The sequence below is a fragment of the Tachyglossus aculeatus genome, chromosome 22 (assembly GCF_015852505.1).
Source record: "Tachyglossus aculeatus isolate mTacAcu1 chromosome 22, mTacAcu1.pri, whole genome shotgun sequence".
NCBI classification, from domain to species: Eukaryota; Metazoa; Chordata; class Mammalia; order Monotremata; family Tachyglossidae; genus Tachyglossus; species Tachyglossus aculeatus.
The window spans coordinates 53,871,614-53,895,493 of NC_052087.1; the positions used below are offsets into that span (position 1 = coordinate 53,871,614).

The window sequence follows — 23,880 nt, forward strand, 5'->3', positions numbered from 1 at the left end:
GTCACTGAGGCTCAGAGACGTTAATAATAATAATAATAACAATTATGGTATTTGTTAAGCGCTTACTATGTGCCAAGCACTGTTCTAAGCGCTGGGGTAGGTGCAGGGTAATCACGTTGTCCCACGTGGGGCTCACACTTTTAATTCCCATTTTACCGATGAGGTAACTGAGGCACGAAAAAGTTACGGCTCAGTCCTTGCTCTCTGACAGTGGCGACGGAGCGCCTGGAAGGCTGGTGTGATCATTTCCCTTCTCGAGAGCCACTCGGTTGTTGAGAAGCCACATCCAACTTGTATCATTATTATTATTATTATTATTATTATTATTATTATTATTGTTATTATTATTTGTTAAGCGCTTACTATGTGCAAAGCACTGTTCTAAGAGCTGGGGGGATACAAGGTGATCAGGTTGTCCCACGTGGGGCTCACCGTCTTAATCCCCATTTTACAGATGAGGGAACTGAGGCCCAGAGAAGTTAAGGGACTTGCCCAAAGTCACACAGCTGACAATTGGAGGAGCCGAGATTTGAACCCGTGACCTCTGACTCCAAAGCCCGGGCTCTTTTCACTGAGCCACGCCGCTTCTCTAGCGCTTAGTACAGTGCTCTGCACACAGTAAGCGCTCAATAAATACGATTGAATGAATGAATGAAGTTGGGGAGGTTACAAGGTGATCAGGTTGTCCCATGGGGGGCTCACAGTCTTCAATCAATCAATCAATCAATCAATCAATCGTATTTATTGAGTGCTTACTGTGTGCAGAGCACTGTACTAAGCGCTTGGGAAGTACAAGTTGGCAACATATAGAGACGGTCCCTACCCAACAGTGAGCTCGCAGTCTAGTCACAGTCTTCATCCCCATTTTATAGATGAGGTCACTGAGGCCCAGAGAAGTGAAGTGAGTTGCCCAAAGTCACCCAGCTGACAAGCGGCAGAGCAGGGATTAGAACCCATGACCTCTGACTCCAAAGCCGGTGCTCTTTCCACTGAGCCACGCTGCTTCTCTTAGCGAATAAGGGCACTTATTCATTGCCAGTCAGAAAGACCTGGGTTCTAATCCCGGCTCTGCCGCGCGTCTGCTGTGTCACCGCGGGCAACTCACTCGGCTTCTCTGGGCCTCAGTTCCCTCGTTTTTAAAATGGGGATGAAGACCGGGAGCCCCATGTGGGACAGACAGGGACTGGAGCTGGGATTTGAACCCGTGACCTCTGACTCCCGGGCTCTTTCCACGGAGCCACGCAGCTTCTCCAAAGAGCAAAGGGAGCAAATCGAGGCGACGCAGAAGGGAGTGGGAGCTGAGGAAAAGGGGGGCTTAGTCTGGGAAGGCCTCTCGGAGGAGATGGGCCTTCAGTAATAATCATAATAATGATGGTATTTGTTAAGCGCTTACTATGTGCCAAGCACTGTTCTAAGTGCTGGCGAGATACAGGGTGATCAGGTTGTCCCACATGGGGCTCACACTCTTAATCCCCATTTTCCAGATGAGGGAACTGAGGCCCAGAGAAGTGAAGTGATTTGCCCCAAGTCACCCAGCTGACAGTTGGCGGAGCCGGGATTTGAACAGTGCTCAGTACAGTGCTTAGTACAGTGCTCTGCACGTAGTAAGCGCTCAATAAATACGATTGATGATGATTTGAACCCATGACCTCTGACTCCAAAGCCCGGGCTCTTTTCCACTGAGCCACGCGGCTTTCAAGGAGGGTGAGAAGCGGCGCGGCTCAGTGGAAAGAGCCCGGGCTTTGGAGTCAGAGGTCATAATAATATTAATAATAATGTTGGTATTTGTTAAGCGCTTACTATGTGCAAAGCGCTGTTCTAAGCGCTGGGGTAGATACAGGTTGATCAGGTTGTCCCACGTGAGGCTCACAGTCTTAATCCCCATTTTACAGATAGGGTAACTGAGGCCCAGAGAAGTGAAGTGACTTGCCCAAAGTCACGCAGCTGACAATTGGCAGAGCCGGGGTTTGAACCCATGACCTCTGACTCCAAAGCCCGGGCTCTTTTCCACTGAGCCACACGGCTTTCAAGGAGGGTGAAAGCTGTGAGCCCACTGTTGGGTAGGGACTGTCTCTATATGTTGCCAACTTGTACTTCCCAAGCGCTTAGTCCAGTGCTCTGCACACAGTAAGCGCTCAATAAATACGATTGATGATGATGATGAGGGTGAGAAGCGGCGTGGCTCAGTGGAAAGAGCCCGGGCTTTGGAGTCAGAGGTCATGGGTTCAAACCCCAGCTCCTCCAATTGTCAGCTGGGTGACTTTGGGAGAGTCACTTCACTTCTCTGGCTTCAGCTACCTCATCTGTAAAATGGGGATGAAGACTGTGAGCCCCATGTGGGACAACCTGATCACCTTGTATCCTCCCCAGGGCTTAGAACAGTGCTTTGCACATAGTAAGCGCTTAACAAATACCTGTATATATGTATATATGTTTGTACATATTTGTTACTCTATTTATTTGACTTGTACATATCTATTCTATTTATTTTATTTTGTTTGGTTTTGTTCCCTGTCTCCCCCTTTTAGACTGTGAGCCCACTGTTGGGTAGGGACTGTCTCTATATGTTGCCAATTTGTACTTCCCAAGCGCTTAGTACAGTGCTCTGCACACAGGAAGCGCTCAATAACTACGATTGATGTGAGCCCCTTTTAGACTGTGAGCCCACTGTTGGGTAGGGACTGTCTCTATATGTTGCCAACTTGGACTTCCCAAGCGCTTAGTCCAGTGCTCTGCACATAGTAAGCGCTCAATAAATACGATTGATGATGATGATGATGATGATCATCATCATCATCATCATGATGATGAACAAATGCCAACATTATTATTAGTAGTAGTAGGCAGTTGGGACCCAAGCTGATGGTGGGGAGGGGGACCGGTGGGGAGAGTGGGGGGCTGCCGGGATTTCTGCCTAGCCAGGACCTCTTGACCTTTTGACCTTTGACCCTAACCCTAACTTTAACCATTCCCTCTCCTCGTCTGTTTCAGCCACGAAGCCCGAAGTCACCATGAGCCTGAGCGGCTCTGTGAGCAGCAACCCTGGCTCTGCCAAGTAAGACCCCCCCTTTGACCCCCGACCCCTTGACCCCTGACCCCAGGGGCAGGCCCCCCTCACCCAATCCCCTCAGCGCGGCTCGGTAGAGCAGCAGCGCGGCTCAGTGGAAAAGAGCCCGGGCTTTGGAGTCAGAGGTCACGGGTTCGAATCCCGGCTCCGCCCCTTGTCAGCTGGGTGACTTTGGGCAAGTCCCTTTTTAGACTGTGAGCCCACTGTTGGATAGGGACCGTCTCTATATGTTGCCAAGTTGTACTTCCTAAGCGCTTAGTCCAGTGCTCTGCACACAGTAAGCGCTCAATAAATACGATTGATGATGATGATGACTTCGCTTCTCCGGGCCTCAGTTCCCTCCCTGTCAAATGGGGATGAAGACTGTGAGCCCCCCCAGTGGGACAACCTGATCACCTTGTAACCTCCCCAGCGCTTAGAACAGTGCTTTGCACATAGTAGGCGCTTAATAAATGCCATTATTATCATTATTATTATTACTCTGCCACCAGGGTCCTCATCCTCCCAGTCGCGGGAGGAAGGAAAGAAGAGCTCCGGGGAGCACGGAGGATGTAGGGATGTTGGGTAGGGATCGTCCCTAGATGTTGCCAACTTGTACTTCCCAAGCGCTTAGTACAGTGCTCTGCACACAGTAAGCGCTCAATAAATATGAATGAATGAATGTAGGGGGATCAGGGTAGGCCTGATCCTGGGAACGGCGGGCAGGGAAGGCGGCATTCCCGGGCTGAACCCTTAGGGAGCATGGGGAGAGCGAAGCCCCCCTCCCAGAGGACAGAGGGCAGTTTATTGTTCATTCATTCATTCAACTGTATTTATTGAGCGCTTACTGTGTGCAGAGCACTGGACTAATCGCTTCGAAAGTACAATTCGGCAACAGAGGCAATCCCTACCCAGCAACGGGCTCACAGTCTAGAAGGGGGGAGAAAGACAACGAAACAAGTAAACTGGCGTCAATATAAATAAATATTGTTATGTCGTACTCTCCCAAGCGCTTAGTCCAGTGCTCCGCACACGGTAAGCGCTCAATAAGCGCTCAATTAGACTGTGAGCCCACTTTTAGACTGTGAGCCCACTGCTGGGTAGGGACTGTCTCTATATGTTACCAACTTGTACTTCCCAAGCGCTTAGTCCAGTGCTCTGCACACAGTAAGCGCTCAATAAATACGATTGATGATTGATGAATAAGTACGAACGAATGAGTGAACGGGATTCACGGCCCCCAGATAGGTATGGGAAGGGGGTTATTCATTCATTCATTCATTCAATCGTATTTATTGAGCGCTGACTGTGTGCGGAGCACTGTACCGAGCGCTTGGGAAGTACAAGTAGAGAAGCAGCGTGGCTCAGTGGAGAGAGCCCGGGCTTCGGAGTCAGAGGTCATGGGTTCAAATCCCGGCTCCGCCACTTGTCAGCTGGGTGACTTGGGGCAAGTCACTTCACTTCTCTGGGCCTCAGTTCCCTCATCTGTCAAATGGGGATGAAGACTGTGAGCCCCCTGTGGGACAAACTGATCACCTGGTAACCTCCCCAGCGCTTAGAACAGTGCTTTGCACATAGTAAGCGCTTAAGAAATGCCATTATTATTATTATTATTATTATTACAAGTTGGCAACATCTAGAGACGGTCCCTACCCAACAGTGGGCTCACAGTCAAGGAGGGGGTCCTCCTCAGGGACCGCTCATTCATTCGGTCGTATTTATTGAGCGCTTCCTGTGTGCCGAGCACTGGACTAAGCGTTTGGAAAGTACAGTTTGGCAACGGGGACGGTCCCTGCCCAACAACCACAGTCCACAGAAGTGGGCCCAGCCCTGGCCGGAGAGGGGTAGGGGGGTCTACCCCCTCAAAGAGTTGCGTGTCGGGGGGCGAGGGTGGGCGCCGGGGGGGTCGGGGCGGTGTTGGGGGGCGGAGGGAGGCGGGGGCCGGGACCTGACGTCCAGTTCAATCCTCTCCCCGCAGCGGTAGCATGGGACGGTCAGACGGAGCTGCCAAGCTGAGCGCCAAGGACCTCTACGGTGAGTCCCCCCCGGGCATCGCACCTCCTCCCTCCTCAAATAATAATAATTATGGGACTTGTTAAGCGCTTACCATGTGCCGAGCGCCGTTCTAACCACTGGGGTAGATACAAGGTGATCAGGTTGTCCCACGTGGGGCTCACGGGCTTCATCCCCGTTTTTCAGATGAGGGAACTGAGGCACCGAGAAGTGAAGTGAAACAGCTGGGCTCAGTGGAAGGAGCCCAGGCTTCGGAGTCAGAGGTCATGGGTTCAAATCCCGGCTCCGCCACTTGTCAGCTGGGTGACTGTGGGCAAGTCACTTCGCTTCTCTGGGCCTCAGTGACCTCATCTGGCAAATGGGGATGAAGACTGTGAGCCCCCTGTGGGACAAACTGATCACCTTGTAACCTCCCCGGCGCTTTGAACAGTGCTTTGCACATAGTAAACGCTTAATAAATGCCATTATTATTATTATAAGCGCTTAGTACAGTGCTCTGCACGTAGTAAGCGCTCAATAAATACGATTGATGATGATGATGATCGCACCTCCTCCCTCCTCAAATAATAATAATTATGGGACTTGTTCAGCGCTTACCATGTGCCGAGCACTGTTCCAAGCACTGGGGTAGATACAAGGTGATCAGGTTGTCCCATGTGGGGCTCACAGGGAGAAGCAGCGTGGCTCAGTGGGAAGAGCCCGGGCTTTGAAGTCAGAGGTAATGGGTTCAAATCCCGGCTCCGCCACTTGTCAGCTGGGTGACTTTGGGCAAGTCACTTCACTTCTCTGGGCCTCAGTGACCTCATCTGGCAAATGGGGATGAAGACTGTGAGCCCCCTGTGGGACAAACTGATCACCTTGTAACCTCCCCAGCGCTTTGAACAGTGCTTTGCACATAGTAAACGCTTAATAAATGCCATTATTATTATTATAAGCGCTTAGTACAGTGCTCTGCACGTAGTAAGCGCTCAATAAATACGATTGATGATGATGATGATCGCACCTCCTCCCTCCTCAAATAATAATAATTATGGGACTTGTTCAGCGCTTACCATGTGCCGAGCACTGTTCCAAGCACTGGGGTAGATACAAGGTGATCAGGTTGTCCCACGTGGGGCTCACGGGGAGAAGCAGCGTGGCTCAGTGGAAAGAGCCCGGGCTTTGGAGTCAGAGGTCATGGGTTCGAATGCCGGCTCCGCCACATGTCTGCTGTGTGACCTTGGGCAAGTCACTTAACTTCTCTTCAGTTCCCTCATCTGTAAAATGGGGATTAAGACTGTGAGCCCCACGTGGGACAACCTGATCACTTTGTAACCCCCCCAGTGCTCAGAACAGTGCTCTGCACATAGTAAGCGCTTAAGAAATGCCAACATTATTATTATTATTATTATCCCCATTTTTCAGATGAGGTCACTGAGGCCCATAGAAGTGAAGTGAAACAGCTTGGCTCAGTGGAAGGAGCCCGGGCCTTGGAGTCAGTGGTCATGGGTTCAAACCCCGGCTCTGCCAATTGTCAGCTGTGTGACTTTGGGAAAGTCACTTCACTTCTCTGGGCCTCAGTGACCTCATCTGGAAAATGGGGGTTGAGACTGTAAGCCCCCCGGGGGACCACCTGATCACCTTGTAACCTCCCCAGCGCTTAGAGCAGTGCTTGGCACATAGTAAGCAAAGCAGCGTGGCTCAGTGGAGGAGCCTGGGCTTTGGAGTCAGAGGTCAGGGGTTCAAATCCCGGCTCCGCCAATCGTCAGCTGTGTGACTTTGGGCAAGTCACTTCACTTCTCTGGGCCTCAGTTCCCTCATCTGGAAAATGGGGATAAAGGCTGTGAGCCCCACGTGGGACAACCTCATCACCTTGTGTCTCCCCCAGCACTTTGAACAGTGCTTGGCACATAGTAAGCGCTTAACAAGCACCGTTATCATTATGGTGATGATGATGATGATGATGATGACCACAACTTTGCAACTTCAGGGTTGCCTTGACTGTGAGCTGGAAGCTGGGAACGACGACTCCCCAGCGATGCCCCCTCCTCCAGGAGGCCTTCCCAGACTGAGCCCCTTCCTTCCTCTCCCCCTCGTCCCCCTCTCCATCCCCCCCATCTTACCTCCCTCCCTTCCCCACAGCACCTGTATATACGTATATATGTTTGTACAGATTTATTACTCTATTTATTTATTTGACTTGTACATATTTATTCTATTTATTTTATTTTGTTAGTGTGTTTGGTTTTGTTCTCTGTCTCCCCCTTTTAGACTGTGAGCCCACTGTTGGGTAGGGACTGTCTCTAGATGTTGCCAACTTGAACTTCCCAAGCGCTTAGTCCAGTGCTCTGCACACAGTAAGCACTCAATAAATACGATTGATTGATTGATTGATTGATGCCCATCCTGGAGCCCAGATGTGGGGGGTGGGCATGGCTGGGGGGTGGCGACGCCAAAGTCAAGCCCCCTCCCCTCTCTGACATCTTTTGGGGTGTTTCCTGCCCCAGGCTCAGAGCCCTTAGGGCTTCTGTTGGTTCTGACAATTTTGACACCTGTCCCCATGTTTTGTTTTGTTTTTGTTGGGTAGGGACCTTCTCTAGATGTTGCCGACTTGGACTTCCCAAGCGCTTAGTCCAGTGCTCTGCACACAGTAAGCGCTCAATAAATACGACTGAATGAATGAATGAATGAAACCCTGGGCAGGCACCATGCCAGGGTGGCAGGGAGGGTTTGAGGAGGAGGGTGGGAATCAGGAAGAGGAGGAGAAGGAGGAGGAGGAAGGAGAGGAGGAAGAAGAGGAGGAAGAGGAATACGAAGAAAAGGAGAAGGAGGAAGGGAAAGAGAGGAGGAGGAGGAGAGCAGGAGGAGGAAGAATACAAAGAAGAGGAGGAGGAGGAAGAGGAGGGGAGGAGAAAGGAAAAGAGAGGGAGGAAAAGGAGGAGCTGGAAAAGGAGGAGATTTTGTTGCCTGTCTCCCCCTTCTAGACTGTGAGCCCATCATTGGGTAGGGACTGTATCTGTTGACAAATTGTACTTTCCAAGCGCTTAGTACAGGACTGTACATATCTACTCTATTTTATTTTGTTAGTATGTTTGGTTTTGTTCTCTGTCTCCCCCTTTTAGACTGTGAGCCCAATGTTGGGTAGGGACTGTCTCTGTATGTTGCCAATTTGTACTTCCCAAGCGCTTAGTACAGTGCTCTGCACATAGTAAGCACTCAATAAATACGATTGATGATGATGATGATGATGACTCTGCACACGGTAAGTGCTCAGTAAGTACGATTGATTAATAATGATGGTATTTGTTAAGCGCTTACTATGTGCCAAGCACCGCTCTAAGCGCTGGGGGAGATACAAGGTGATGAGGTTGTCCCACGTGGGGGCTCACAGCCTTAATCCCCATTTTCCAGATGAGGGAACTGAGGGCCAGAGAAGCGAAGTGACTTGCCCAAAGTCACACAGCTGATAAGTGGCGGAGGCGGGATGGGAACCCATGACCTCTGACTGCCAAGCCCGTGCACTTTCCACTGGGCCACGTTGATCCTCCAATGACTGACTGACTGACTGACTGACTGACTGACTGAATGAATGAATGAATGAAAGAGGAGATGGAGGAGGAAGAGGTTGAAGAGGAGGAAGAACAGAGGAGATGACTAATTGTGCTGGCTGAGAGCAGGGAAGCAGTATGAACTGGTGGACAGAGCCGGGGCTGGGAGCCGGGAGTCCCCACCCTCCCCTCTCCCCTCACCCCAGCCTGCTTTGTGACCTTGGACAAATAATAATAATAATGCCATTTGTTAAGCGCTTACTATGTGCCAAGCACCGTTCTAAGCACTGGGACAGATACAAGGTCATCAAGTTGTCCCACGTGAGTCTCACAGCCTTAATCCCCATTTTCCAGATGAGGGAACTGAGGCCCAGAGAAGTGAAGTGACTTGCCCGAAGTCACCCAGCTGACAAGGGGCAGAGCCGGGATTTGAACCCACGACCTCTGACTCCAAAGCCCGGGCTCTTTCCACTGAGCCAAGCTGAATGAATGAATGGGGCTTGGAGGGGGGCAACGAATGAACTCTGGGTCTACCTCAGAGTTGGTAGCCACATTCCCTGCCCACGAGGAGCTTACAGTCTAGAGACTAGAATCAATCAATCAATCAATCAATCGTATTTATTGAGCGCTTACTGTGTGCAGAGGACTGTACTAAGCGCTTGGGAAGTACAAGTCGGCAACATATAGAGACGGTCCCTACCCAACGGCGGGCTCACAGTCTAGAAGGGGGAGACAGAGAACAAAACATATTAACAAAATAAAATAAATGGAATAGATATGCACAAGTAAAATAAATAAATAGAGTAATAAATCAGCACTTACTGTGTGCAGAGCACTGTACTAAGCACTTGGGAAGTACAAGTCGGCAACATATAGAGACGGTCCCGACCCAACAGCGGGCTCACAGTCTAGAAGGGGGAGACAGAGAACAAAACATATTAACAAAATAAAATAAATAGAATTGATATGTACCAGTAAAATAAATCAATAAATAGAGTAATAAATCCGTACAAACATATATACATATATACAGGTGCTGAGGGGAAGGGAAGGAGGTAGGGCCGGGGGGATGGAGAGGGGGAGGAAGGAGTCAAGCGGAGGCCTACCCATGCCATTCGTAGCTCGATCGATAGATTGATCACGATCACGTGGCCCCCACAATCTGTTTTCTGAAGCCAAGGGCAGCTTGGCTTGGCTCAAATCTTTTTAGGGGGCTCCTTTGCCGGGGCGTGTGTCTCCCCTCCACCCCACGTAGCCTGGGGGACCATATTTGGGCTCCGGTTCACGGGCCCCCAATAACCGGTGCGTGGTTTGTGTTTTTAGCATTTACCAATTGGCCTGGGACTCAGGAGGCCCTGGGTTCTAATCCCGGCTCCGCCACTTGTCTGCTGGGGGACCTTGGGCAAGTCACTTCACTTCTCTGGGGCCTCAGTATAAAATGGGGATCAATCAATCAAGCAATCAATCGTATTGAGCGCTTACTGTGTGCAGAGCACTGTACTAAGCGCTTGGGAAGTACAAGTTGGCAACATATAGAGACAATCAATTAACAATCAATCATATTTATTGAGCGCTTACTATGTGCAGAGCACTGTACTAAGCGCTTGGGAAGTACAAGTTGGCAACATATAGAGACAGTCCCTACCCACAGTCTAAAAGGGGGAGACAGAGAACAAAACCAAACATACTAATAAAATAAATAGAATAGATATGTACAAGTAAAATAAATAAATAAATAGAGTAATAAATATGTACAAACATATATACATATATACAGGTGCTGTGGGGAAGGGAAGGAGGTGAGATGGGGGGGATGGAGATTAAGACTATGAGTCCCACGTGGGACAGGAACCGATTACCTTGTAACCACCCCAACGCTTAATGCGGTGCCTGACACATAGTAAGCATTCATTCATTCATTCAATCGTATTTATTGAGCGCTTCCTGTGTGCAGAGCACTGTACTAAGCGCTTGGAAAGTCCAAGTCGGCAACATCTAGAGACGGTCCCTACCCAACAACGGGCTCATCGTCTAGAAGGGGGAGACAGGCAACAAAACCAAACATGTGGACGGGTGTCAAGTCGTCAGAACAAAACAAGCACTTAACAAATACCACTATTATTATTATTATTCTGGAGAAGCAGCTTGGCATAGCGGATAGAGGCCGAGGCTGGGAGTCGGAAGGTCGTGGGTTCTAATCCCGGCTCCGCCACTTGTCTGCTGTGTGACCTCGGGCAAGTCACTTAACTTCTCTTTGCCTCAGTGACCTCATCTGTAAAATGGGGATTGAGACCGAGCCCCACGTGAGACAGGGACTGTGTTCAACCCAGTTTATTCCTATCCACCCCAGCGCTTAGTACAGTGCCTGGCAGCTTAATGGAAAGAGCCCGGGCTTGGGAGTCAGAGGTCGTGGGTTCTAATCCCAGCTCCGCCACTAGTCAGCTTTGGGGACGTCACTTCACTTCTGTGGGCCTCGGTGACCTCATCTGGAAAATGGGGATGAGGACTGGGAGCCCCGCGTGGGACAACCTGATCACCTTGTAACCTAACCCAGTGTTTGGCACATAGTAAGCGCTTAACAAATACCACTATTATTATTATGGGACACAGCTCAGGGTGTTGGGATTCCTATAGCTGCCCTGAGGGAGGGGGGCCTGTGTCTCCCCCAGGCCCAACCCCTCGACCCCTTTCTGTTTCTGCCACTGCCGCGGTCCCCCGGGGATGGCGGAGGGAAGGGTCCGGTTTCCAGAGACATGAATAAATGAAGCGGCTTCTCCCCTTACTAGCCAAGGGGCTCAGCGGGACTGGCATCCTCCCTTCAAAGCCCTACTGAGAGCTCACCTCCCCCAGGAGGCCTTCCCAGACTGAGCCCCCTCCTTCATCTTCCCTTCTTCCCCCTCCCCATCCCCTCCGCCTTACCTCCTTCCCCTCCCCATAGCACCTGTATTTATGTATATATGTTTAGTATGTGGTTATTACTCTATTTTATTTGTACATATTTATTCCATTTATTTTATTTTGCTACTATTTGTTTTGTTTTTTCCTTATTTAAGCGCTTACTATGTGCAAAGCACAGTTCTAAGCGCTGGGGTAGATACAACACCTGTATATATGTATATATGTTTGTACGTATTTATTACTCTATTTTATTTGTACATATTTATTCCATTCTTTTTGTTAATATTTGTTTTGTTTTTTCCTTATTTAAGCGCTTACTATGTGCAAAGCACTGTTCTAAGCACTGGGGTAGATACAACACCTGTATATATGTTTATATGTTTGTACGTGTTTATTACTCTATTTATTTTATTTGTACATATTTATTCCATTTATTTTATTTTGTTACTATTTGTTTTGTTTTTTCCTTATTTAAGCACTTACTATGTGCAAAGCACTGTTCTAAGCGCTGGGGTAGATACAACACCTGTATATATGTATATATGTTTGTACGTATTTATTACTCTATTTTATTGGTACATATTTATTTCATTTATTTTATTTTGTTACTATTTGTTTTGTTTTTTCTTTAAGCGCTTACTATGTGCAAAGCACTGTTCTAAGCGCTGGGGTAGATACAACACCTGTATATATGTTTGTACGTATTTATTACTCTATTTTATTTGTACATATTTATTCCATTTGTTTTATTTTGTTAAAATGTGTTTTGTTTTTTCTTTAAGCGCTTACTATGTGCAAAGCACTGTTCTAAGCGCTGGGGTAGATACAACACCTGTATATATGTATATATGTTTGTACGTATTTATTGCTCTATTTTATTTGTACGTATTTATTCCATTTATTTTATTTTGCTACTATTTGTTTTGTTTTTTCTTTATTTAAGCGCTTACTATGTGCAAAGCACTGTTCTAAGCGCTGGGGTAGATACAACACCTGTATATATGTATATATGTTTGTACGTATTTATTACTCTATTTTATTTGTACATATTTATTCCATTTATTCTATTTTGTTACTATTTGTTTTGTTTTTTCTTTATTTAAGCGCTTACTATGTGCAAAGCACTGTTCTAAGCGCTGGGGTAGATACAGCACCTGTATATATGTATATATGTTTGTACGTATTTATTACTCTCTTTATTTGTTTATTTTATTTGTACATATTTATTCCATTTATTTTATTTTGTTAAAATTTGTTTTGTTTTTTCCTTATTTAAACGCTTACTATGTGCAAAGCACTGTTCTAAGCGCTGGGGTAGATACAACACCTGTATATATGTATATATGTTTGTACGTATTTATTACTCTATTTATTTTATTTGTACCTATTTATTCCATTTATTCTATTTTGTTACTATTTGTTTTGGTTTTTCTTTATTTAAGCGCTTACTATGTGCAAAGCACTGTTCTAAGCGCTGGGGTAGATACAACACCTGTATATATGTATATATGTTTGTACGTATTTATTACTCTATTTTATTGGTACATATTTATTTCATTTATTTTATTTTGTTACTATTTGTTTTGTTTTTTCTTTAAGCGCTTACTATGTGCAAAGCACTGTTCTAAGCGCTGGGGTAGATACAACACCTGTATATATGTTTGTACGTATTTATTATTCTATTTTATTTGTACATTTATTCTATTTATTTTATTTTGTTAATATGTTTTGTTTTGTCTCTGTCTCCCCCTTCTAGACTGCGAGCCCGCTGTTGAGTAGGGACCGTCTCTATATGTTGCCAACTTGTATTTCCCAAGCGCTTAGTACAGTGCTCTGCACACAGTAAGCGCTCAATAAATACGATTGAATGAATGAATGAATGCTGAGCACTGTTCTAAGCTCTGGGGGAGATACAAGGTAATCAGGTTGTCCCGCGTGGGGCTCATTATAAGCGCTCAATAAATGCAATTGAATGAATGATGATGATGGCATTTGTTAAGCGCTTCCTATGTGCAAAGCACTGTTCTAAGCGCTGGAATGAATGAATGAATGAATACAAGGTCATCAGGTTGTCCCACGAGGGGCTCACAGTCTTCACCCCCACTTTACAGAGGAGGGAACCGAGGCCCAGAGAAGTGAAGTGACTTGCCCAGAGTCACCCAGCTGACAAGTGGCGGAGCCGGGATTCGAACCCACGGCCTCCGACTCCAAAGCCCCGGGCTCTTTCCACTGAGCCACGCTGCTTCAGATATGTTTTGTTTTGTGGTCTGTCTCCCCCTTCTAGACTGTGAGCCCGCTGTTGGGTAGGGACCGTCTCTAGATGTTGCCAACTTCCCATAGCGCTTATTGCACACGGTAAGCGCTCAATAAATACGATTGAATGAGTGAGTGAATGAATGAATGGGCAGAGCTTGGCAGAGGCTTCTGTCTCCCTTCTCCGGGGGTCTCCTTGCCCCTGTCTTTGCCCCCCATCCTGTTCCTTCTCTGCCCCCGATCCTGCCCAATGCAGCTCAGGCGACACCGCGGGCACCGAGCGCTGGGCGGAGGAGATGGGTGGCGGGGCAGAGGAGAGGGGCAGTGCCCAGGACAAAGTCCAGGGGAGCAGCCAGATGGTCACCAACCCCAGCCCGGCCTCCTGCTCCGCGCCTCCCCCCTTCTCTTCTCCCCTCCCCCCCCGCAGCGTGGCTCAGTGGAAAGAGCCCGGGCTTTGAAGTCAGAGGCCATGGGTTCAAATCTTGGCTCCGCCACTTGTCAGCTGTGTGACTTCGGGCAAGTCACTTCACTTCCCTGGGCCTCAGTGACCTCATCTGTAAAAGGGGGATTAAGGCTGGGAGCCCCGCGTGGGACAACCTGATCACCTGGTAACCTCCCCAGCGCTTAGAACAGTGCTTTGCACATAGTAAGCGCTTAACAAATGCCATCATTATCGTTATTATTGTTATTATTATTACCTCGGCCAACCATGCCCGGGGCAGGGAGAAGGGTGGTCAGTGGCTGGGGAGGGCAGCTTTGGGCCTGGACCCCGCTTTTAGACTGTGAGCCCACTGTTGGGTAGGGACTGTCTCTATATGTTGCCAACTTGTACTTCCCAAGCGCTTAGTACAGTGCTCTGCACACAGTAAGTGCTCAATAAATACGATTGATTGATTGATTGATTGATTGCCAGGCTCTTGAAGCCTCTGACAGGGAGCCGGTAGGGGCTGGTTAACGATCTCTGCTCGCTATCCCAGAAAACCCTCCGGACCGGATCGAGGGATGCCCCCCGCCCCAATCCCCCTCCTGCCTGGGTCCCCCAGCCCCTGCCTGGCCCTTCCCCCACTGGGCTAGACTGTGAGCCCGCTGTTGGGTAGGGACCGTCTCTATTTGTTGCCAACTTGGACTTCCCAAGCGCTTAGTACAGTGCTCTGCACACAGTAAGTGCTCAATAAATACGATTGAATGAATGAATGAATGAATTCATTATCATTATTAATAATAATGATGATGGTATTTGTTAAGCGCTTACTATGTGCAAAGCACTGCTCTAAACGCTGGGGGGATACAAGGCGATCAGTTTGTCCCACGGGGGGCTCTCAGTTTTCATCCCCATTTTACAGATGAGGGAACTGAGGCACAGAGAAGTGAAGTGACTTGCCCAAAGTCAAACAGCTGACAATTGGCAGAGCCGGGATTTGAATAATAGTAATGATAATAATAATGTTGGTATTTGTTAATAATAATAATAATAATAATGATATTTGTTAAGCACTTACTATGTGCAAAGCACTGTTCTAAGCACTAGGGGGATACAAGGTGATCAGGTTGTCCCACGAGGGGCTCACAATCTTAATCCCCATTTTACAGATGAGGGAACTGAGGCACAGAGAAGTGAAGTGACTTGCCCAAAGTCAAACAGCTGACAATTGGCAGAGCCGGGATTTGAATAATGATAATGATAATAATAATAATAATAATGTTGGTATTTGTTAATAATAATAATAATAATGGTATTTGTTAAGCGCTTATTATGTGCCAAGCACTGTTCTAAGCGCTGGGGAGCTTACAAGGTGATCAGGTTGTCCCACGGGGGGCTTACACGATTTTAATCCCCATTTTACAGATGAGGTAACTGAGGCACAGAGAAGTTGCGACTTGCCCAAAGTCACATGTGGCCAACTTGTACTTCCCAAGCGCTTAGTACAGTGCTCTGCACACAGTAAGTGCTCAATAAATACGATTGATTGATTGATTGACAGTCAGCAGAGCAGGGATTTGAACCCCTGACCTCTGAGTCCAAAGCCCAGGCTGTTTTCACTGAGCCACGCTGCTTCTCTAGGCCGTGCGGTGACTGGAGCTAGATGGGTCTAAGCGGGGGGAACTCCAAGAGAAAAGGCCCCAGGGCCCCCGCCCCTCGCCACATCCTCCCTGGGCAATGCCAGTGGACTTCCTGCTTGCCCACTGCTTCCCTGACTAACCGGTGCCACCTCGCTGGCTGGCCACCCGCCGCTCCCCTCACCGACTAGGGCCACCTGCCTGGCCATCTGCTGTTTCTCCTCACCAACTGGTGCCAGCCACCTTTCTCCCTGCTGTGATGATTGGCCCCAAAGCTCTCTGGAGAAACACACTTCCAATCCTCTCTAGATAACATCCTCCTTTCCCTAAACGATAACTTGAAACCCCAATCTCTGAACCCAAACCCTAAACCTAAACCCTAACCCTAATTCCTAAACCTAAACCTAACCCTAAACCAAAAAGCCAAATCCTAGCCCTTATCCCTAAAGCTAAACCCTAATTCCTAAACCTAACCCTAAATCAAAAACCGAATCCTAACCCTAATCCCTAACCCTTATCCCTAACCCAAAACCCTAATTTCTAAACCTAACCCTAAAACCTAACCCTAACCCGCATCCCTAACCCTAAACCCTAAACCCAAACCTTCATCATAACCCAAACCCTAACTCAAAACCCTAACCAGAAATCCTATACCTTAACTGTAAACCCAGAAAACAACCTTTACCCTAACCCCTAAACCCAAACCCTAACCCTAAATCCTATACCAACCCTAAACCCTAACCCTAAATCCTGTATTCTAACCTAAACCTAACTCTGTTCCTAAATACTATACCCTAAACCCTAATCCCTAACCCTAAACCCTAATTCCTAAACCTAACCCTAAAACCAAATCCTAACCCTAAACCCTAACCCCTAACCCTCATTCCTAACCCTAAACCCAAACCTTCATCATAATCCAAAACCCTAACCCTAAACCCTAACTCAAAACCCTAACCCTAAATCCTATACTTTAACCGTAAACCCAGAAAGCAACCTTTACCCTAACCCCTAATCCCTAATCCCAAACCCTAACCCTAAATCCTATACCAACCCTAAACCCTAACTCTAAATCCTGTATTCTAACCCTAAACCTAGCTCTATCCCTAAATCCTATACCCTAAACCCTAATCCCTAACCCTTATCCCTAATTCCTAAACCTAACCCTAAAACCAAATCCTAACCCTAAACCCTAACCCCTAACCCTCATCCCTAGCCCTAAACCCTAAACCCAAACCTTCATCATAACCCAAAACCCTAACCCTACACCCTAACTCAAAACCCTAACCCTAAATCCTATACCTTAACCGTAAACCCAGAAAGCAACATTTACCCTAATCCCTAAACCCAAACCCTAACCCTAAATCCTATACCAACCCTAAACCCTAACCCTAAATCCTGTATTCTAACCCTAAACCTAACTCTGTCCCTAAATCCGATACCCTAATCCCTAACTGTAAGCACAATTTCTAAATCTAAGCCCTAACCCTAAACCCAGAGCCCAACCAAACCCTAAACCCTAACCCTAAAAATTAGAGGGTGAGGTCTAACCTAAAACCTTCTCTGATGTCTAACTTAAATCCCTCTTACTGGAGTGTGGCAGAACCCCCTTTGACCTGACTGTAGTCACAAAGCACTGCTGCTCTCCCCCTCCCCGTACTTGATGATGGTCACTGGTCAGTCCCCTCTTGAGCGTAGTTTAACCTAGGGTTTTGGCTGGTCCGTGCTGGGTCACTGTGGAGAGTGAGGGATGGAGAGGGGAGAGCGCTTTCTGAGTGCAGAGCACTGTACTAAATGCTAAGGAGAGGATAATAGAGCAATAAAAAGACACATTCCCTGCCCACAACAAGCTTACAGCCTAGAGGGGGAGACAGGTAGTAATAGAAATAAATAAAATACAGATATGGACATAAGTGATATGGAGAAGCAGCGTGGCTCAGTGGAAAGAGCACGGGCTTTGGAGTCAGAGGTCAAGGGTTCAAATCCTGGCTCCACCAATTGTCAGCTGTGTGACTTTGGGCAAGTCACTTCACTTCTCTGGGCCTTAGTTACCTCATCTGTAAAATGGGGATTAAGACTGTGAGCCCCCCGTGGGACAACCTGATCACCTTGTAACCTCCCCAGCGCTTAGAACAGTGCTTTGCACATAGGAAGCGCTTAATAAATGCCATCATTATTATTATTATTCTCCCCCTTCTAGACTGTGAGCCCACTGTTGGGTAGGGACCGTCTCTGTATGTTGCCAACTTGTACTTCCCAAGAGCTCAGTACAGCGCTCTGCACACAGTAAGCGCTCAATAAATACGATTGATGATTGATGATGATTGCAACCTCCCCAGCGCTTAGAACAGTGCTTTGCACATAGTAAGTGCTTAATAAATGTCATCATTATTATTATTATTCTCCCCCTTCTAGACTGTGAGCCCACTGTTGGGTAGGGACCGTCTCTGTATGTTGCCAACTTGTACTTCCCAAGCGCTTAGTACAGCGCTCTGCACACAGTAAGCGCTCAATAAATGCGATTGATGATTGATGATGATTGCAACCTCCCCAGCGCTTAGAACAGTGCTTTGCACATAGTAAGTGCTTAATAAATGTCATCATTATTATTATTATTCTCCCCCTTCTAGACTGTGAGCCCACTGTTGGGTAGGGACCGTCTCTGTATGTTGCCAACTTGTACTTCCCAAGCGCTTAGTACAGCACTCTGCACCCAGTAAGCGCTCAATAAATACGATTGATGATTGATGATGATTGTAACCTCCCCAGTGCTTAGAACAGTGCTTTGCACATAGGAAGCGCTTAATAAATGCCATCATTATTATTATTATTCTCCCCCTTCTAGACTGTGAGCCCACTGTTGGGTAGGGACCGTCTCTATATGTTGCCAACTTGTACTTCCCAAGTGCTTAGTACAGCGCTCTGCACACAGTAAGTGCTCAATAAATACCATTGAATGAATGAATGAATGAATGAATGAATGAAGTGCTGTGGGGCTGGGAGGGAGGATGAATTATAGGGAAGGAGTCAGGGCGACGCAGAAGGAAGTGGGAGAAGAGGAAAGGGGGGCTTAGTCAGGGAAGGCCTCTTGGAGGAAATGGGCCTTCAGTAAGGCTTTGAAATGGGAGAGAGTCAGGATATGAGGAGGGAGGGTGTTTTCCAAGCCAGAGGCAGGAAGAGGGTGAGATGTTAGGGCGAGATAGATGAGATCAAGGTACAGTTGAGTAGGTTGACATTAGAAGACATTAGAGGTGTGCGGGCTGCGTTGGAGTAGGAGAGCAGGAGAGCAGCAAGGCGAGGTAGGAGGGGGCGAGGGGATGGACGACTTTGAAGCCAATGGCGGGGAGTTTCTGTTTGATGCCGAAGTGGATGGGCAGCCACTCGAGGGTCTTGAGGAGTGGGGAAACACGGACTGAACGTTTTTGGAGAAAAATGATCCGGGCAGGCAGCAGAGTGAAGTACGGACTGGAGTGGGGAGAGACAGGAGGGCAGGGAGGTCAGCCAGGAGGATGATACAGGCTCACCATGGCTGACATGGAGAAGCAGCGTGGCTCAGTGGAAAGAGCCCGGGCTTTGGAGTCAGAGGTCATGGGTTCCTATCCCAGCTCTGCCAGTTGTCAGCTGTGTGACTTTGGGCAAGTCACTTCATCATCATCATCATCGATCGTATTTATTGAGCGCTTACTATGTGCAGAGCACTGTGCTAAGCGCTTGGGAAGTACAAATTGGCAACATATAGAGACAGTCCCTACCCAACAGTGGGCTCACAGTCTAAAAGGGGGAGACAGAGAACAAAACCAAATATACTAACAAAATAAAATAAATAGAACAGATATGTACAAGTAAAATAAATAAATAGAGTAATAAATATGTACAAACATATATACAGGTGCTGTGGGGAAGGGAAGGAGGTAAGATGAGGGGGATGGAGAGGGGGTGGAGGGGGAGAGGAAGGAAGGGGCTCAGTCTGGGAAGGCCTCCTGGAGGAGGTGAGCTCTCAGCAGGGCCTTGAAGGGAGGAAGAGAGCTAGCTTGGCAGATGGGCAGAGGGAGGGCATTCCAGGCCCGGGGGATGACGTGGGCCGGGGGTCGATGGCGGGATCTGTAAAATGGGGATTAAGACTGTGAGCCCCCCGTGGGACAACCTGATCACCTTGTAACCTCTCCAGCGCTTAGAACAGTGCTTTGCACATAGTAAGCGCTTAATAAATGCCATTATTATTATTATGGAGAGAGAGAGAATGAGAAAGAGAGAGACACAGAGAGAGAAAGGACGCTGACCAAAGGCCGGGGTGGGGTTGGGGTCCAGGGGTCAGCGGGCCGAGGCTCCAGGGTTAAAGAGTCCACGTTTCCCATCGGACGTCAGCCCCACCGGGCGTGTTTTACCCCCTGTACCGTCGAAGTTCACCGGCCCGGGACTCGGTGTCCTTGACCCAGCTGCGGCTATAAACACGCAGGCAATAAAGGCCCATTTCGCCCGGCGCCCGAGCGGGAAGGTCGCCCGCCCAGCGTGGCCCAGACCGGCAACCAGACACCTCTGCCAGGCCCCAGCCCGCGCCCGGCCCCCGCCCCAGTTGCCCAGGGCCAGGGACATTTTTACCTTTCGGTTACCTTTCGGTTTCTCACTTGACCTTCCGGTTTCTATTCTGCCCAGGTGCGGCTCGGGGCGATTCCTGGGAGAAAGATGATGATGATGATGACATTTGTTAAGCGCTTACTCCGTCATCATCATCAATCCTATTTATTGAGCGCTCACTGTGTGCAGAGCACTGTACTAAGCACTTGGGAAGTACAAGTTGGCAGCATATAGAGACAGTCCCTACCCAACAGTGGGCTCACAGTCTAAAAGATAATAATAATAATGGCATTTATTAAGCGCTAACTATGTGCAGAGCACTGTTCTAAGCACTGGGGAGGTTACAAGGAGATCAGGTTGTCCCAAGGGGGGGCTCACAGTCTTCATCATCATCATCAATCGTATTTATTGAGCGCTTACTATGTGCGGAGCACTGTACTAAGCGCTTGGGAAGTACAAGTTGGCAGCATATAGAGACAGTACCTACCCAACAGTGGGCTCACAGTCTAAAAGATAATAGTAATAGTGGCATTTATTAAGCACTTACTATGTGCAAAGCACTGTTCTAAGCACTGGGGAGGTTACAAGGAGGTCAGGTTGTCCCAAGGGGGGGCTCACAGTCTTCATCATCATCATCAATCGTATTTATTGAGCACTTACTATGTGCAGAGCACCGTGCTAAGCGCTTGGGAAGTACAAGATGGCAACATAGAGAGACAGTCCCTACCCAACAGTGGGCTCACAGTCTAAAAGGGGGAGACAGAGAAAGTCTTAATCCCCATTTTACAGATGAGGGAATTTAGGTCGAGAGAAATGAAATGGCTTGCCCGAAGTCACACAGCTGACAGTTGGCAGAGCTGGGATTCGAACCCATGACCCCCTGACTCCAAAGCCCGTGCTGTTTCCACTGAGCCACGCTGAGGGCAATGATCCGGTACAATGATACTTGGTGCCGAGCACTGTTCTAAGCGCTGGAGTAGATAGGAGGTTATCAGGTTGTCCCGCGTGGGGCTCACAGTCTTCATCCCCATTTTTCAGATGAGGGAATTGAGGCACAGAGAAGTGAAGCGACTTGCCCAAAGTCACACAGCTGACAAGTGGCGGAGCTGGAATAGAACCCAAGTCCTTTTGGCACCCGGGCTCTTTCCATTAGGCCAAGTTGTTTCTGCTTCTGACAATGACTCCCCATTGCCCTTATTACCAGGTAGAGCCCTCCCACTCCCAGCCCTCCCCCAGCCCCATTTCATTCATTCATTCATTCAATCGTATTTATTGAGCGCTTACTGTGTGCAGAGCACTGTACTAAGCGCTTGGGAAGTACAAGTTGGCAACATATAGAGATGGTCCCTACCTAACAGTGGTCTCACAGTCTAGAAGAGTGGGCTCACAGTCTAGTTTGCGCCCCCCACCCCCAGCAAGGCCTCTGGGGGGGGAGTCCAGCAGGTCTGCTCACCTCCTCCAAGAGGCCTTCCCAGACTGAGCCCCCTTTCTCCTCTCCTCCTCCCCATCCCCCCCCCACCTCCTTCCCCTCCCCACAGCACCTGTATATATGTTTGTACAGATTGATTACTCTATTTATTTTACTTGCACATATTTACTATTCTATTTATTTTGTTAATGATGTGCATTTAGCTTTAATTCTATTTGTCCTGATGACTTGACACCTGTCCACATGTTTTGTTTTGTTGTCTGTCTCCCCCTTCTAGACTGTGAGCCCGTGGTTGGGTAGGGACCGTCTCTATATGTTGCCAACTTGGACTTCCCAAGCGCTTAGTACAGTGCTCTGCACACAGTGAGTGCTCAGTAAGTACAATTGAATGAATGAATGAATGTGAGGACCCCCTTCCACACCTCTGCCTCTGGGGAAAACCAGACCCACTTGAGGACACGAAGGGTCATCCTCATCATCATCAATCATATTTATTGAGCGCTTACTGTGTGCAGAGCACTGTACTAAGCGCTTGGGAAGTACAAGTTGGCAACATATGGAGACAGTCCCTACCCAACAGTGGGCTCACAGTCTAAAAGACAGTGGGCTCACTGTCATTCATTAGTCCTTCCAAGATGGTGGGCCTATGGCCCCCAGACTAGTGGCCTTGGAACACAGCAGGAAGGATTGAGGTTAGAGCTTAAGGAGCACCGGCGCGGGTGTCCCAAGATGGGGGGCAATTCCTCTGGAAAAGAGCTTCACCAGATTGGGGAAGCAGTCAGTTGATGGTATTTATCGAGGTCTTAGTGTGTGCAGAGCTCTGGACTAAGCGCTTGGGAGAGGATGCTATATATAACAGATGCATTCCCTGCCCTCAGCGAGCTTATGGTCTAGAGGGAGAGGCAGATATTCATAGAAATAAATAAATGACGGATAGGGACATAAGTGCCGTGGGGCTGGGAGGGGGGATGACTAAAGGGAGCGAGTCAGGGTGACGCGGAAGGGAGTGGGAGAAGAGGAAAGGAGGGCTTAGTCAGGGAAGGCCTCTGGGAGGAGATGGGCTTCGATGAGGCTTTAAATCAATCAGTCAATCAATCGTATTTATTGAGCACTTACTGTGTGCAGAGCACTGTACTAAGCGCTTGGGAAGTACAAGTTGGCAACATAAACACAGATCCCACACACAACGACTCTTCCCCGTCTTCAAAGCCGTATCCAAGGCCCATCTCCTCCCAGAGGCCTTCCCAGACTAAGCCCTGACTTTTCCTCATCTCCCACTCATTCATTCATTCAATCGTATTTATTGAGCGCTTACTGTGTGCAGAGCGCTGTACTGAGCGCTTGGGAAGTCCAAGTTGGCAACATCTAGAGACGGTCCCTACCCAACAGCGGGCTCACAGTCTAGAAGGGGGAGCCAGAGAACAAAACAAAACATATTAACAAAGTAAAATAAATAGAATAGATACGTACAAGTAAAATAAATGAATAAATAGAGTAATAAATCCGTACAAACTTATATACATATATACATATAAAATGAATAGAATAAATATGTACAAGTAAAATAGAGTAATAAATATGTACAAACATATATATGTTATATATACATATATATGTTATATATGTGTGTTATATATATAACATATATATGTTATATGTATATGTGTATATATACATATGTATGCATACATATATATGTGCATATGTGTATATATGCATATGCATATACATGTATGTATATATGCATATATGTTATATATACATATATATGTTATGTTATATATATATATACAGGTGCTGTGGGGAAGGGAAGAAGCTAAGGCGGGGGGGATGGAGAGGGGGATGAGGGGGAGAGGAAGGAAGGGGCTCAGTCTGGGAAGGCCTCCTGGAGGAGGTGAGCTCTCAGTAGGGCCTTGAAGGGAGGAAGAGAGCGTGCTTGGCGGAGGGGCAGAGGGATTGGGGGCATTCCAGGCCCGGGGGAGGACGTGGGCCGGGGGTCGATGGCGGGACAGGCGAGAACGAGGTACGGGGAGGAGATTAGCAGTGGCAGAGGAGCGGAGGGTGCGGACTGGGCCGGAGAAGGA

The 23,880-nt window shown here is 48.0% G+C and overlaps 1 protein-coding gene across 2 annotated transcripts in view; it reads left to right on the top strand.

Moving 5' to 3' along the window:
* The window catches only part of EPS8L2 (EPS8 like 2), a 112,736-nt gene that overhangs the window by 32,321 nt on the left and 56,535 nt on the right, over nucleotides 1-23,880 (top strand). For both annotated transcript variants that reach the window (XM_038764862.1, XM_038764863.1), the window contains 2 exons: nucleotides 2,992-3,055; nucleotides 5,025-5,080. In XM_038764862.1, coding sequence (XP_038620790.1) covers nucleotides 3,012-3,055; nucleotides 5,025-5,080 — 100 coding nt within the window. In that variant the 5' untranslated portion in view covers nucleotides 2,992-3,011. The remainder of the gene's footprint in view (nucleotides 1-2,991; nucleotides 3,056-5,024; nucleotides 5,081-23,880) is intronic.